This window comes from Borostomias antarcticus (assembly GCF_949987555.1).
Source record: "Borostomias antarcticus genome assembly, chromosome: 5".
NCBI lineage: Eukaryota > Metazoa > Chordata > Actinopteri > Stomiiformes > Stomiidae > Borostomias > Borostomias antarcticus.
The window spans coordinates 23466556-23483965 of record NC_140238.1 but is presented as its reverse complement, the minus strand read 5'-3'; the positions used below and the strand labels follow the sequence as shown (position 1 = coordinate 23483965).

The 17410-nt window shown below is 48.3% G+C and overlaps 1 protein-coding gene across 4 annotated transcripts; it reads right to left on the bottom strand.

Moving 5' to 3' along the window:
* On the bottom strand, positions 1 to 11778 carry gtf2f1 (general transcription factor IIF, polypeptide 1). Of its 4 annotated transcripts, none has more exons than XM_084438798.1 (14): positions 11640 to 11778; positions 11042 to 11240; positions 10651 to 10697; positions 10433 to 10505; positions 8632 to 8825; positions 7687 to 7857; positions 7238 to 7446; positions 6243 to 6399; positions 5372 to 5427; positions 4848 to 4979; positions 4532 to 4605; positions 2199 to 2340; positions 1046 to 1184; positions 1 to 327 (listed from the first exon to the last, which is right to left on the bottom strand). In XM_084438798.1, the coding sequence occupies exons 2-14, from the start codon at positions 11051 to 11053 to the stop codon at positions 123 to 125; spliced, it is 1611 nt and encodes a 536-aa protein (XP_084294924.1). In that variant the 5' UTR covers positions 11054 to 11240; positions 11640 to 11778; the 3' UTR covers positions 1 to 122. The 4 variants fall into 4 exon arrangements, with proteins under 4 accessions (XP_084294924.1, XP_084294926.1, XP_084294927.1 ...); XM_084438800.1 differs by having other exon boundaries at positions 4535 to 4605; XM_084438801.1 differs by having other exon boundaries at positions 2199 to 2337; positions 4535 to 4605.
* Between the last annotated feature and the right edge of the window lie 5632 nt (positions 11779 to 17410).

Below are 17410 nucleotides of genomic sequence, written 5' to 3'. Positions count from 1 at the left end.
TTGAACAGCAATTTGGGGAAGGATGACGAAGAAAACGGTTGAGTCAGGACGGCGGTCCCCTCCTGTCATTACTCCATCTCTCAGACAACACTCCTCCTCGTCCCCCCCCCCCCATCCCACGTTCACTCGGTGAGGTAGAAGTGCATCTTGTCGTTGACGTTCTTCCTCTCCGGGTTGAGGCGTTTGAGGATCTGCGCCAGCACGTTGACCGTCTGCTCGCTGCTGAGGCCTGTGCGCTTGGTCTGGAACTTCTTCAGCAGGTCCTTGGTGGTCATGGGCTTCCGGATCAGATACCGACGCACAGCCTCCTCTGTCAGCTGCACGTCACTGTGGGAGGGAGGAGGAGGGAGGGATGGAGGAGGATGTCAAACATGTACTGCTGGGCTGGCGCCTGGCATTGTCTGTTCATTTTGATGGACTCACACCCTCGTATGTCAGCGTCCTGTGAGGGGAGGGGGGTGGTGTGTGTGTGTGTGTACCTGGTGTGTGTATTTGGGAGGGTTTATTTTGAATTAGCCAGATATTTCATAACGGTTTATCAGTTTTTAGGCTAAGTGGCTGGATGAAGTTAAATCAAAAATCAGTAGCACATAGGCTGGAATGGAAGTCAATGACTGGAAACGTTAATCAGTAGCCTAACGGGTAACGTTAGGCTGAAGTTTGTTGAGTAGAAAGCTAATATCGACATGGTCTAAAGATAAGATATTAAATAAGTAACCTATCAAACTTCAGTATTCAAATGTTTAATAAATTCTCTTTTGCAAAAGTCATTCTGCTTATGCATGTTGTTTAATCTGCAGCTGTCGTGTGTGTAATCGTTACCGTTGAACCTTATGATAACTGTTATGAGAAAGAAAAGAAAAAAAATCCATGACTAAACTAGTTTGTCAACCCATTAATGATGGCGGTCAGTCATTCCCCACGATAGCCGTTATTCCCATCCCTAGTGTGTGTAGAGTTTAAGTTTGTTTTGTGCAACACCCAGCATATACTGCAAGTGTTTGTGGGTGAGAGAGAGAGACTGTGTGTGTGTGTGTGTGTGTACCTGGAGCTGGGCGTGGATTTTCCCGAGGGGGGCTGTGGTGTGCTCTTCCCCGAGGGGGCGGGGCTCTGGGAGCTGGGTTCCATCTTCAGTCTCTTGGCAGCAGGAGAGTCCGAGCTCGGACCGGCCGTCTGCCTCTTACCTGGACATGGGGGGGCACAGTCAGTACCGTCCGAACATTGCATGAGCACCGATCACCGACCACCAATCTGCACGCCAACCCATATATCTCCCCGAACACACGTCCCACCCATTGTCTTCTGGGAACGCCGTGAGGTCGCAGGCTCTGCCGTCATATTATACTGACGTCTGTGTCGTGTAGAGACATCATATAATTCTGATGCCTCAATTCCACTGAGTGTTCCGAATGCGGTCAGATTTTATTCTGTCCTCCACACGGCTTCAACCACCTGTTGCGTTTCAGGAGCGGCCATTTTGTTTGACATTCTGACAGGTCGTCAGGGGGTGGGACCTAACTAATGGGTAGTTAGGTCCCAGGTCCTAGGTTGTTACTATTGATGCATCCCAGATGCACGTTCTATCAAACATATATTTACCGGAGCAGAGTGAATGGCTGCGATCATCTCCGGCTGCCGTACGGTAACCGGATCACAACACAACCAGAGTCGCTGGAATTGAGGCGTAAGAGAGGAGGGGGCTTGCAGCTGTCGTGTGCGACAACTTATTGTGACAGATGAACCGGTTTGCTCTGCCATTCTTTTCAGTTCACAACTGTACAAATGAGATGGCTTTGGACTAGGTAGGATCTGTCTGTCTGTCTGTGTGTGTGTGTGTGTGTGCATGCGTACCTGGCGCTAATTTGGACTAGGGAGGATCTGTCTATGTGTGTACCTTTGCTCTAGGTACACACACAGGGAGGTGTGTGTGTGCGTGTGTGTGTACCTTGCTCTTGTTTGGACTAGGGAGGATCTGCATGTGCATGTCTGTGTGTGTGTGTTGTTTATGGTGCTGATCTGTGTGTGTGTGTGTGTGTGTGTATGTGTGTGTGTTCTTTATGGTGGTGATGGTGATCTGTGTGTGTGTGTGTTCTTTATGGTGGTGATCTGTGTGTGTGTATGTTCTTTATGGTGGTGATCTGTGTGTGTGTATGTTCTTTATGGTGGTGATCTGTGTGTGTGTGTGTGTGTGTGTGTACCTTGCTCTAGTTTGTTGGCTGCGGCGCGGAGTGTGTTGGAGGTGGAGGCGGAGTCTATGGACGGCGTCCCAGGGCGACTCCCCGTCCGGGAGCTGCCCCCGGAGCCACGCCCACCGGCCCTCTTAGGAGGGGTGCGCTTCTTCTGGAGGAGAGAGCAGTATGAGACACACACACACACACAACCTACAAACAATACAGACACACACACACACACACACACACTACCAAGAAAACAAATAAAGACCAAACACACTGTAGGGGGTCGAGGCAGACACCTTCTCGTGGTTCCCCCCCGTCAGTAGCTGCGATTAACCACAGCAAGCGAAGCGAAGGGCCACCACCCGGGCTGGTGTTTGGCTGCCACAGGTGGGGAGACCCACTGTGTAAGAGCAGATAAACTAGTTCACCCAAATTTACCTCTAGCTGGATCTATTCTAAGCAGGAAGCATGGCCTTGCTACGTTCGCCCACCAAAGGTTGAACTGGACTCTCGCCGACCAAACCCCCGACTGGCTCGGAGATTGAGTGGTTGTGCGTGGACGTTGCCGGCTTTAAAATCGTAAAGGTCTACAAGCCTCCGTCCTCACGAATCAAGCCAGCGTATCTCCCAGTCTTCCCCCACCCCTGTCTCTATGCTGGATAGACGCGTGCTTGGAAAGTTCCCGAGATCCCAACATTGACCATCGCTGATAACATGCCTAAACTCGAGGTGCCTCCCACCATCTAACACCAACAACATGGACGAGGCGTACCGGGAACTCTGCAGCATACTGGTGAAAGCGCCCAAAAAGTTCATCCCACGCGGACGTCGCAACAGCTACAAACCGTGCTGGGGTGCAGAGTGCGCAAGTCTCTACTGTGCCTTCCTCCGCCCCCACCCCCCCCCCAGGAGCTGAGTCAGACAGACTTGCCTCAGCCCTGCTTTCTAGACTCAGGCGAAGGAGACAAGAGCGCTGGGAGGAGGCCATTAACTCCATCAACTTCTCACATTCCAGCCGCAAGGCATGGAGCATCCTTAACAACCTCACTGGTAGGTCCAGACACTCCCCCCGTCACTGACCCATCTCAGCAAACAAAATTGCATCACAATTTGTGAAAAGTGGGACATACGAGGACAAAGACCGCGAAGGAGTTCGCTGCTGCCCTCCAGCATGTAAAGCCAGGGAAAGCTCCGTGGCCTGATTCTATCTGCCCCGGAGCTTATACTCCATACCACGCCTGCCTTGAAATCCTGGTTAAGAGCGTTCCTCTCTTCCTGCTTGCGCCAACTCAAGATCCCCAAACTGGAGAAGAGCCCTAGTTGTCGCGATTCCTAAGCCGAACAAGCCTGAAGGGGACCCCAAGAGTTACCGCCCCATCTCTCTGCTCTGTATCCCCTTCCAAGATCCTCCAGTGCCTCACATCTATGCCTGTGTCGAACCAATCATCGACCTGCTGCTCCCACAGGTCAGGCATGGCTCTCAACCCCCCCCACACACACACACACACAAAAACATTTCTCATTGGATCTGTACGAATCACCTAAGTGACCTATTTTGGATTCAAAGCAGCGGATTTCACCGAAAGGTGACAAATTTACATGCCTGAACCCATCATCGACATTGGACAGGTCGCTCACATTACGCCGACACCTCGAATCACTGCGCAAGAAGTTAACAGCTCGTGTGGCATTGATGAGGCGACTGGTCCGATCGGGCTGAGGCGCTGGCACAAAAACATTGCGTATGGCAGCCCTAGCCCTGGTCTACTTGACCAGTGAATACTGTGCACCGGTGTGGTGCCACAGCGCTCACACCCGCCTCATCGATCCGCCTATCAACGAAGCCTTGCACATCGTGACAAGATGCCTGCGTCCCACTCCTGTGGACAACCCCTTGCAGGCATCCAGCCAGCTGGCCTCTGCCACACAGGAACTTAGGCCAGCTGGCTAGAACAGGAGGGTGATGCTTAATGTCCTCCGGACCGGCATCGGACGTTTCCGCTCATCGATACACAGATGGGGCTAGGCATCCTGTTCGGCGTGGGAGTGTGGCGCTGAGGAACAAACCGCAGACCACATCATCCAGGACTGTCTGATTTATCGGACACCCAACAGAATGCGTGGCCTGATGGTCGTGGATGACGAAATGGTGACGTGGAGGTGTGCCTGGATATATAGCCCGGGTGACCCCCCCACCCAGGCTTGGGGTGGTAAAAGGATAGCCCCTCGGCCCCAAGCCTGGGGGGAGAGGACGAAACCAACCTACCCATACGATGAAGAAGTAGAAGCACACACTACCATAAAGCACACACACGCGCACGCACACATACACAGGCACACACACACACACACACCACCATAAAGAGGGCAGAGGCAGCTTCTCCCTCGATGTCGCTGTCATCTGAGCTGTCCGACTCTCCACTGCTATCTGGAAAACACGCAAACACACACACATAAACAAACTGCGCCGCCTAATTATACAGTACAGGTTGGTGGATCCTCCAGCGAAGTTCTCTGATGTCCCTATTGTGCAGGAAACGTTCGACTCATGCAATTATGAAACTCCAATGTAAATATGACAGGAACCTAAACCAGCCTGGCCTGGCTGTATGATTCCCACTATGGCCGCTACGTTCTGTTTCTCTGACTCTTATCGTCAACGAGACGTACCTTTCTTCTTCTTCTTCTCCACCTGGACCGGCGTTTTCTTCCCGTCCTCTTCATCGTCCTCCTCCTTCCCCTCCTCCTCATTCAGCTTCTCCTCCTCACTCTCCTCCTCGCTCTCAGACGCCTCGTCGATCCCTGCCGACGGGCGGACCGGTGTTCCGTTAAAACGCCTGTCGCGTTGCGCGCGCACAAAGACGTGCACGCACACGCAGACATTCATATACGTGCTAACGCACACTAATACGTACGCACACGTTCATATACACGTGTAACACACACACGCACCGTGCACAACTCTGACAGCCACACGCTAACACACACACACGCGCATTCATACACGCTGAAATACACACACATTCATACACACGCACATTCCTATACACGCCAACACACATGCACACCGTGCACAACTCAGACACCCAAATGTGAACACGGACGCACACATTCATAGACATGCTAACACACGCTAACACACACACCGTGCATACTTCTAACACCCACACGCGTGTGAAAGGAAAGGTGCTGACCTTTGGGGACGTCCTCAGCTTTATTGGGCTTGCCCTTCTCTGGCTCCTCCTCTGAGCTGGGGTCAAGGGGACAGCGAGAGATGAGCGGGGGTTCTGTAAAAAGTTTGTGTGTGTGTGTGTGTGTGTGTGTGTGATAGCGAGGTGGTTCACTGATGTGTTTTCTTTGTATGTGGACCAAACCCCAAACCAAAACACACCACTAAGATATTAATTAACTAACCATTGGCGATATTGTGAAAAAAAACTGTCAGCGTGTTCCAACACAGCAGGAAATAGCGACTGCATGCAACAGCTGGTCACCAGGGGTATGGCTGTAACAGAGGCGCTGACCAGTAATGTTGATAGCGTAGCAAGCTCGAAAAGTAGTGACGTAATAATCATCCACATTTTAAATCCCAAATATCAAACACGCTCAATATTATCGGGGGAGCCCTGATGAGTCTGGGAGCCGATCGGGAGGTTGAAGATTGGATCTGTAAGCCCCTTGCATTACGAGAAAATCTGGGCCGAACATCGGTACCGACCAACATCCCAGAGCAGATTGTCAGGATGGGTGAGTCAGGGATAAATCGGTCCTGTGGTGTGAGGTGGTCTTTAGCGTCCTGGGCCGAGTTTCCCAGAGGCATCGTAGCGCTACGTTCATCGTAGCGCTATGATGAACGCCATAGCTTACGATGAACATAGCGCTACGATGCCTCTGCGAAACTCAGCCCTGGGCTGTGGGCTACAGGTCCAGAACTTCACACTGACGCACGCTGGACGCCTGGCGGCGCTGGTGTGGACGGCCCGCCCTCTATTCCAGGCCCATTAAGTGTGAACGCGGTTGGCGAACTCAAAATCAAACACTGGAAACGTGCGTGCGTGCTCTCACCTGCTCTCGTCCGACATGTAGTCCACCTCCAGACCCTCGTAGTCGCCGTCGTCGCTGTCCTCCATCGCCTCGTTGTCGCTGCCCTTCCTCCTCTTCTTCTTCTTCCCCTTGCCCTTCATGTCCTTCTCCTTCCTGGCCTTGGCCTTGGACTCCCCGTCTACAGGACGGACGGAGGGAGGGGGAGAGAAGGGGGGAGGTGGGGGAGTACGGAGAAGGAGGACACAGTTCAAGAGTGTCGGGTCGATTCGGGAGAGGGAGGAGTGGAGAGGAGGAGGAGAGGGAGGAGTGGAGAGGAGAGGGAGATGAAAGGATGAGAAGTGGTGAGGGAACAGAATCAGGACGGAATGTTTTACTCTCTCATACCTGTATGACCTGTATGACGGATATGACCAATCATCTCCTCTCTGCTCCCTTCTTCACTCCTTCCCTTTATCCACTCCTCCCTCCCTCCTCCATCTATCTACACTCCTCCCTCCATCTCCCCTCCTCCCTCCCTCCCTCCCTCCTTCATCCATCTACCCTCCTCCACTACTCCCTCTCTCTACCCTCCTCTACTCCTCCCTCAACTCTCCTCCCTCTCCCCTCCTCCTCCCTCTCTCCCTCCATCCATCCACTCCTCCCTCCCTCCTCCATCTATCTACCCTCCTCCACTACTCCCTCTCTCTACCCTCCTCCACTTGTCCCTCAACTCTCCTCCCTCTCTCCCCTCCTCCATCCATCTACCCTCTACTCCTCCCCCTCTACCCTCCTCTACTCCTCCCTCAACTCTCCTCCCTCTCTCCCCTCCATCCATCCACTCCTCCCTCCCTCCTCCATCTATCTACCCTCCTCCACTACTCCCTCTCTCTACCCTCCTCTACTCCTCCCTCAACTCTCCTCCCCTCCTCCCTCCATCTCCTCCTCCCTCTCCCCTCCTCCCTCTCTCCCCTCCTCCCTCCATCTCCACTCCTCCTCCCTCTCTCCCTCCATCCATCCACTCCTCCCTCCCTCTCTACCTTCTCCCATGCTGTTGTCGCTGTCCTCGCTGCTCAGCTCCAGGTCGTCCTCCAGGTCGTGGATGCGCAGGTCTCCTCCTCTTCCTCCTGCCTTCTTCTTCTTCTTCTTCCCTCCTTTCTCCCCCTCCTCGTCGTCGTCCTCCCCACGTTCCTGCTCCCGCAGGCGTCTCTGCAGCATGATGCTGAAGTGGTTCACCACCTTGTTCCTCCTGATGACATTGGGGGCGGGGGCAAGGGTCACTGCGTGTGTGTGCGTGTGTGAAAATAAGAGTATACAAATTCAATTTTAGCCTATTTTAATATAATTCAAATTGTGCTTAGAGGGAATTATTGTCACCACACATTATGCCCGGAGAGATTTAAATATGTCGAACTTCAACTTCAAAATTTTCCAGGACAAAACGGAAACCCTGGTGTGTGTGTGTGTGGGCACCGCCGCTGCCTGTTACCTGCCCCACTCGTCCTCGGCCTCCTCCGCGGTGAGGGTGCGGTGTTTGGCCTGGGGGGTGAAGTTGTACCAGCTGTGCACGGGGAAGGCCTCGAACGCCCCGTCAGGACACTGCGTGAAGATGTAGTAGGACGCGTTCTCCGTCACCCCACCCTTCTTCTGACCTCGGAATCTGAGAGACCCGCGTGCACGCACGCACACACACACACACGCACACTCTCTCTCAGCATAACACAACTGAATCTGTGTGTGTAGCCGTGTGCCTACCTCTTCCCTGCTGTGTGTGTGCGTCTACCTACCTCTTCCCTGCTCTGTGTGTGTGTGTGTCTACCTACCTCTTCCCTGCTCTGTGTGTGTGTGTGTGTCTACCTACCTCTTCCCTGCTGTGTGTGTGCGTCTACCTACCTTTTTCCTGCTGTGTGTGTGCGTCTGTCTACCTAGCTCTTTCCTGCTGTGTGTGTGTCTACCTACCTCTTCCCTGCTGTGTGTGTGTGTGCGCGCGTGTGTCTACCTACCTCTTCCCTGCTGTGTGTGTGTCTACCTACCTCTTCCCTGTTGTGTGTGCGTCTACCTACCTCTTCCCTGCTGTGTGTGTGCGTCTACCTACCTTTTTCCTGCTGTGTGTGTGCGTCTGTCTACCTAGCTCTTTCCTGCTGTGTGTGTGTGTCTACCTACCTCTTCCCTGCTGTGTGTGTGTGTGTGTGCGCACGTGTGTCTACCTACCTCTTCCCTGCTGTGTGTGTGTGTGTCTACCTACCTCTTCCCTGTTGTGTGTGTGCGCGCGTGTGTCTACCTACCTCTTCCCTGCTGTGTGTGTGTGTCTACCTACAGTACCTCTTCCCTGCTGTGTGTGTGCGCGTGTGTCTACTTACCTCTTTCCTGGTGTGTGTGTGTGTGTGTGTCTACCAACCTATTTCCCGCTGTGTGTGTGCGCATGTCTATCTACCTCTTCCCTGCCTTGCCGTTGACCTTGAGGATCCAGGGCTGGTCCTCCACCTTGAACTCCCGCGTCACGATGCCAAACTTCTTCCGGCGCGCCTCCTCACGCTGTTTCTTCCCAAACTCACTACCCGCCGGCCCGTCAGGTGTCTCCTCCTCCCCGTACATCCGCCTGTTACTCATGTCCCGCTCCATACGGGCCTGGGGGGGGGAGTGAATGTATAGATTGGGATACAGATCAAGTCAAAAAAGTCATTTTAAAAATGTGTATTAGAAATGTTTGCCTGCCTGTCTGCTTATGACAAAACAAATTGTTTATATTTATGTTTGTAAATTACAAGGTAAATACAGATGGTATAAATAACCAACTTTGAATATTCAGAATTTTGCAACCCTAGCGCAGAGAGAGAGAGAGAGAGAGAGAGAGAGAGAGAGAAAGAGAGACATTTGCTCTCTTGCTGGTGCCATCTGTCAATTTGTCTCTTCGGGGACAGGCATTACTGGCCATTTATCAAACTAGATTGCTAATACTTTCAAAACATTTTATTTAAAGGACAATGCTCGTTTTTGACAACCTGGACCTTATTTACGACATATATATATAGAGCATATAGGCCTGTTGTGGTTTTCACATGCCATGATCTTTAGAAACGTCTTTCGAAACGAAATAGCTTCCTCACTTGCTCCAGCACGCATACGCACAGCGCGCAATCGTTGCTCCAGCACGCTGTGCGCATGCGTGCTGGAGCAAGTGAGGAAGCTAATTTCGTGTCTAAAGACGTTTCTAAAGATCATATTACAGAGGCATGTGAAAAACCACAACAGGCCTATATGCTCTATGTAAGCACAACTAGCGATTCATCAAGACAGATTGATGAAAACAACCGTTTCGCGGCAGAAAATAGATTTTTAGAAACTGCATTCTAAGTGCCCCGACCACCGCCATTACATGGATATACTGGCTCGCGCTGGATTTTAAATTTCTTCTACATGCCTCCGAACTACACCAAAGTGATCTCGGTGAGTCAAACGTCTTATAATATGTCGTAAATAAGGTCCAGGTTGTCAAAAACGAGCATTGTCCTTTTTAAGAGCAAACGTTGGGGGTTTTATAACTAATGTTGAAAGATCATGGTAGAAAACGATAAATAAATGTTTTCAGTTGGAACATGGTGGTGATGATATGGGCTAGAGTGGAGCTTGGCTGACCAGACCAGACAGCGCAGGGCAGCTGTGCCAGGAGGGCTTCCATGTCCAGCCAGGCTGCGGGAGAATCATGCTGTGTTCTTTTTGTATCAGTGCTCCGGATTTGGCGGCCGGGACGACGTCATGTCCAGGTTGAATGCGTTCCAAGAAACAAAACAGGAAAACCCACTTTCGCCCCATCGTTGTAGTTGTAGGATAGCCATTGTTAGCAATACCAGTTGATAATATTTCACGCATCTGAACTTTGTAGCAACATTGTGCACCGATAGATATTGGAGAGTACTGTGTGTACAACCGATTTAATGAGACACAAATAAGACAGAAGCGCTAATAAACAGTCTTATTACAGCTTTCACTTATTGTTGATGCATCTTGACTGACATCAGCAGCTGTAATTTATGAACTCCGGATAGATTTTTTTATCCCAAGAAAAATGTAGGAAATCCTAATTTCCGGTGACATATTTGATGACGACTGACGTCGAACCCGGGAATCCCGAAGTTTCCGATACAAATGGAGCGCAGCATCACCCTCCTTGACAAGACTAATGTTTTCAGATGCCGGGGAGGAGGTGTGACAGTGACACTGCCGGCTGCCACTACCTGGGTCCAGGTGGAACAGTTGACTTTGTCCCCGGCGTTGAATGCCATGATGCTGTACTTCTTACCGGTGTTTCTGGGTACACAAACACACACACACGGGTGGTTGACAATTAACCGTAGAAAAAAGATTTGGGAAGATAAGACAATGTGCAGGAACAGTGATGAAGTGGAGGCTGGATGCAGCAGTTGTTTGCATTTTCAGGAGGGACGATACTCACTTGGGAACTCTGACTACATACTCTGTGGAGGAGGAACTGCTGCTGCCCTGTTACACAGACAGGCAGACAGTCAGATTTGTGGGTTGCTTCTATTAAAGAAAAAAACTAGCCCACACTAACGCTCCAAAATCAGAATCAGATTTAGTCAAATAAGATACAATTATACTCTGAAAGGCAATGCTACTCTTACTCAATATGAAGTCCAACACTCAAGCCTAAGGCAAATATCTGCCTCAACCCCCAAATTAATAGTAGAATATCGCTTAAAAGTAGCTCTCCAGGCGCTCTGAAAATGTAAAATTTTGGTGGGAAGACTTTCAAATCAGGTTATATCACAATGTCTTTTAATTTAGCTAGCATAGTATAGTATACATGACAATCGCACGCTTACCAGTGATGTCATGGCCCTTGTTGAGGAGCTGTAGCCAGGTAGCTGGTTAGCTAGCTAGCTGCACAACACAATAACTTACAGGAGCTTCCCCCGGTGTCCTAAACAGAACAACGAATTCAGGACGGGGGTTGGAAGGTACAGCAGCTAACTAGTAACCAGCAAGCCAACAGGTAGCTAGGCCAGACAGTTCCGTCACAATCTGCAATGAGAAACTGCAATGCATCACACAGAGGTGCAAACCGATCACAGGTGAAAAAGATGACAAACATGCAAACCCATACATACACAGATCAAACAAATGACCTATTTTGGATTAACAACGGCTATTTTCACCTAAAGGTGACAAGTCTGTAGCCCTGATCACAGCTATAGGTAGCTAGCTACTGGCAGTAGCTAGCCACTGTACGTTAGCACTAGTTCAAAACCAATAATCCAGCTAACTAGCTGTTTCACATGCAGAATTAATAGGAACGATAGCGGCCTATCCTTTTCAATGGTAGATGAAGGTAGGTAGCAAGCCAACGCTAGCTAATGATACCAGTATATGGCAGTTTGATAGTCTAGTCCTGTTGTCCAATCGTATTTATAATTAACTCACCGCAGCTAAATAGGATACTCAAAAACAGATTGCCGTGAAACTACTGCATGAAACTAATGATTGATTTTAGGCTGGCTTCTATTATAACCTCCTTGATTTCGTCTTCTTGTAAAAGTTGATTCGGCGCTTCTGCTCATTGGTCTGTCTGGAAATAGCAGTCGGCTGGAAATATAGGCTAGATCAGTTGGTTCCGTGTTTTATACCGTCATTCCCATCACTGTAGGAAAACAAGAGTACAGTGAACCTGTCGTCCCCCACCCACTATGTATGTCGTCTGCATGTACAGTTCCTGAATGTGTAAGCGAAGTGAGCTAGTTTATATTTATTTATAGAGCTGGCTCATCATATTTTATTTTGGTCTAAAATATACACATTTATTCGAAAGTGTGGTGAATTAAAATATCAGTGAATAAATAATAATTTTATATAATTATATAAAAGCAACCTCTATAAAAGCAATTACAACTTTCTGCAGGACAAAAAATACATAGCCTATAATGAAAATTACAAGGTTAAAAAGGCCATGCAATAAGAGGGTATGATAATCTACTGCTCATTGGCAATAACGTTATTAATGGATACATTTTAGCTTATAGTCCATTGATAACACCTGAGACGTCTATTTAAGCAATTGACCACGTGAGGCAGTGGGTTACAGGGGATTTTACCACAGCTACGGGGCGTTGTTAGGCCCGACGCGACAGCGGAGGAGAGTTTGGATACTTGATTCTGATTGGATAGCAGCCGTGGTAAAATACTCTGTAACCCACAGCTGCGACCGCATAACAATTAGTATTAACGCGCCGTCAATCTCATTGACGAGGCCATTGAAAAATCAAGGGGTAGGCTACGCTTTGCGTAGCAACCACTCGCAGCAACCTCGCCTTTTTCGTATCCTATTACAATAACACACTCATCTGTTCGACTCCAACACTTCCACACCCCTACCAGCAAAAACGAGTGCTCTGGAGAACTGTTTTGATAACTGCACCATAGCTGGAAATATTCTTATATAAATATACTTATCTTATTCTTATTTAAATTTTTTATAGTTTTTTAGAAATGTAACTTTTAAAACTCTTTTTTGTCCCATTGAAACTGCTTGAAACTGCTTTTGGAATGTTCAGAATCTTTGTTTTTAGAGTTGTGGCAGCAGTTGCTTTGAAAATATTCAAATTTTTTAAACTGCTGGCACTCCTACAGTTTTGAATGCTCACACACATATTATATATCAAAATGTTCACACAACTGTGCTGATTCGTACAATGTAAGTATCTAAGCTGTGTGACTTGCAGTTTTCGCTGTATGACAATTTGTTCGGCAACTGCGCTCCTCCTTGAAACGTATGGTAATGCACTCTAACTTTTGAGCTGTTCATTTTGTATTTTTACCCTTTTTCTAACTTGTCGCCATGCCTACAGTTTTGACAGCTCACACACATCTTATAGATCAAAATGTTCACACAACTGTGCTGATTCGTACAATGTAAGTATCTAATCTGTGTGACTTATAGTTTTCGCTGTGTGACGATTTGTTCGGCAACTGCGCTCCCCATTGAAACGTATGGCGCTGCACTCTAGCTTTTGAGCTGCTAATTTTGCATTTTTACTATTTTTCTAACTTGTCGCTATGCCTACAGTTTTAACAGCTCATACACATCTTATATATCGAAACGTTCACACAACTGTGCTGATTAGTACAATGTAAGTATCTAAGCTGTGTGACTTATAGTTTTCGCTGTATGACGATTTGTATGGCAACTGTGCTCCCCATTGAAACGTATGGTGCCGCACTAACTTTTGAGCTGCTAATTTTGCATTTTTACTATTTTTCTAACTTGTCGCTATGCCTACAGTTTTAACAGCTCATACACATCATATATATCGAAACGTTCACACAACTGTGCTGATTAGTACAATGTAAGTATCTAAGCTGTGTGACTTATAGTTTTCGCTGTATGACGATTTGTTCGGCAACTGTGCTCCTCCTTGAAACGTATGGTGCCGCACTAACTTTTGAGCTGCTAATTTAGCATTTTTACCCTTTTTGTAACTTGTCACTATGCCTACAGTGTTTAAAGTCCAGGTTAACCCAGTTCAATTTTTTGTTATGAGCTTCACACACCACAGGAAAACATGTCATTAACCGCCCAGCCAAATCTGAGTGATTAAAAATGTCGCTAAGTATATAAAATAAGGCTTCAAAATCGGTTAAAAATCAGCAGCATTCTCTGGTCTGAGACTGTGGGGGCGTGTCTGCTGAAGGCACCGAAGCCACACCCAATTGCGTGGGGAGGGGGTGTGGAGGGAAGAACCTGTCAAATAGTACCGTTCTCTGGTCTGCATAGTCACACTGGCACGCCGTCTCTTTTGTGGTAGGAAGGCACAGCTTTGTGAAAACAGAGAGGAGTTGAAATTACACTTGTCTAATGAGTCAAACGCACAGATGCTTCCTCCTAACCTACCTCCTGACAAACAACACAGGTAAAACTGTAGCTACTCTATACCAACGCGCCAGTGTTACTGCCCTTAGATGCAAAATACAAAAACAGGCAACGAGGAATGTATGAGTCTGTCCCTATTTTCTCACTGCCACCTCCGGACCCATTCCTATCCCTCCCAGGCGATCCTGTCGTCCCTTGGGATCAATGGAAAAAGTTGTTTAAAATGTACCTTTTAGTCACTGGCTTGAACAGCGCTGATAGCGCGAAGAAGCGTACACTACCGGAGTTGATAATCGGGACAGACTCATCCACTCTCGTTGGCAATGTTATGTGTGAGAATAACGAGCACTCGGCTTCAACTTTCCCTCTCATATCCAACAGAACTGGAATGTTCAACCAGTAGCCGCCGAGCACCGCTTCACTGGGAGAGGGTGCGTCTTTCTCCAGCTGCAGCTGGTCTACCTAACCATCCCCCTCGCTCCCGCCTCCCGGTCTCCCGCTGGAGAAATATACTGTAACCATTACCGGTGAACCCATACGCATATCAGGTGCCACAAATATGGCAGGCAGTTTCTGTATAGTTAACGCTTATAGTCATAATATATCATCCGTAACGTTATTTGGTGGGTGGTCGCCTGGTCGGTGCTGCTAGCTATGTTAGCTAGACTATATATACACACTCCCATCTGCAACAGCTACATAGCTAATGTTAGCTATAATTCCTCCTAAGATTACATATAATTCATCATATCTGACATTACCACATAAATGTCAAGACACATTTTGTAGATTAACGTAGCAGTGTATTTTCCTATTGCTTACGTTACCTAGCTAACGTTATAACGTTAATTAGCTATAAGCACACAAGGCAGCGGTGTCGGCACCAAAGGTTGATGCGACAGGAGGAGAATGGAGGCCGGGGAGGGAGATGGTTGACAGGAGGAGAATGGAGGCCGGGGAGGGAGATGGTTGGCTCCGCCGAATTCACCAGGACCAGTCGTGAGTCAAAAGCCTCATATTATAATTGCAGAAGCTTTCGGGAGTGAAATGTTTGCTGCAGAGGCGGGCGCTAGCGGTGACAGACTCCTCTGTAACACCATGGCTCTTCAAAAATGCTAACCATTTGCTTCTCATTTCAGCTTTACTCGGGAGTGAAAGAAGGAGACCTTATCATCCCATTCCTGCTGGCATCCAGGAAGGATGCATTTTCGTTTAGTTTTATGCATAGGCATTGCTAACTAAGAAAAACTAGCTAATTCTAGACTGTTGGTTAAAACTAGCTAATTCTAGACTCAAGATTGAGCAGGAGAACCGAAGATTCAAATCCATTCTAGCTTTATATAGTGTTAGGGCGGGGATATGCTAAGAACACCGCTCTACGTCATCCGGTACCGTTTTAAGCCCGCCCAGAAAATCCAGAAATCAAAACTGGTCAAAAACATAAAACTGGTCTAACGTCACAATTCAGTACTACACATGGTTCATCCCATTTTTAGATGTTATCAGCAATGCATCACTAACACATAGAATGTGTTTTCAAGCAAATCTCTGATTTTGGTTAACTGGGACTTTAAGCTATACGGACATAGAAATGTTCTGGAAGTTCTCAGGATTCCTATGGTGTCAATATACAGTATAAGCTGTAACATTTATAGTTTTTCGCGATAAAGCTGTCTGAAGCGGACCATGTCTAGGATCAGAGTGTCAGTTGGGATTAGAGTGGTGGTGTGCATGTGCAGCCTCTCTTAAAGGTACAGGCACCCTTTTATAACTAATGTGGTAGCACAGAACTCAGCCAAAGTGGAATAGAGATACATGATCTTCACTGGTGGGTTCCGGTGGGTAGCCCGGAGAGGAGTACACCGTCCCTGACTGGCTATGACCAAGAGGGGTGGAGCCTCGCCACCACGCCACTATTCACGCCACAGAACCCACTTTTCAGCCCCTGAGTGGGCTAGAGACACACAGTCTTCAATGATGGATGCATGGAAATTGCCCGGAGGTCACTGTACTGTCCACGACTAGCTGTGACCCAAGGGGGCGGAGCCTAACCAGCAGGCCACTATCCACGCCACGGGCCCCACAACTCAGCCCCTGAGTGGGCTAGAGACACACGGTCTTCACCGGTGGAGTCAGGTAGGTGGCCCGGAGAGGGGTACACTGTCCCCGACTGGCTCTGACCGGAAGGGGCGGAGTCTCACCACCACGCCACTAACCACGCCACGGGCCCCACAACTCAGCCCCTGAGTGGGCTAGAGACACATGGTCTTCACTGGTGCGGGCGGGTAGGTGGCCCGGAGAGGGGTACCCTGTCCCTGACCAGCTCTGACCTCCAGGAAATGTACTTTCTAGTTTACATTGCTGTGAGTTTATTTTCCACTAATAGCTGTAGTAACCGTTGTATAAAAGCAATAAACCACTCAAGGCCGTGTGTTATAGTGATTTTATAACAGCTAAGTGGGTTTTAGGCACTCCCCTTCACGTCGTGCCTAACAACGCCCCCTAGCTGTTATAAAATCACTATAACACAGTGGTTTATTGCTTAATTTAAGGTTGCATGTCTATCATACAGCAGACTACTGACCATAATACGTTACAGTAGGCTAGTGTTGCTTTTAAGATTTGCAAATTTGCCTTTAAGGGTTAATGTTAACATGTCAGACGGTTATTGTAAATGTGAAATGTCCGACCACTCACACCTTTACTTAAAGGTCCATGATCGACAGGGGGCGGAGTTTAGTCTATATGATCGACAGGAGGCGCTTCATATCTGTCCATCCTGTTACACCCTCAGCTCTTTATTTCAGTTGAAATGCACAATTTAGTCTACCCCTATATGTAAATATGTACAATATTTGAAACAGTTGATGTTAGTGAATTTAACCTGTATTTAACAAGGCAGATTGACTGAGAACATTTTTCTCTTTTTCAGCAATGGCTTCAGAAAAATACAAATATCTAAATGCATTCAACAAAGAACATAAAATGCGTAGACCTGTCTTTTGTGAGACAGCAAGAGATTATAGAAACATAGAATGCATCAGATGGACATAAATTATCTTGTAGAATAAACACATAACGTAGCTGATGTTAAGGGCTTGCCCAGGGTGGAATTCAAACCCACACTCTCCCGCTTGTGGCTTGTGAGGCGGACGCAGTTGAACTAACAGGGAGGTTGTTCTTGGAGGGACTGTTAGCGCTTATTTGAGGAGTGAGTTTAACCAACCACTTGCTACCACTACCTGGGACTCACAAGGACACTCTTTCACTCAGTTACACTGACCCCTCCAAAACTCCACACCACTGGGCATCCGTGTCATGGCACCAT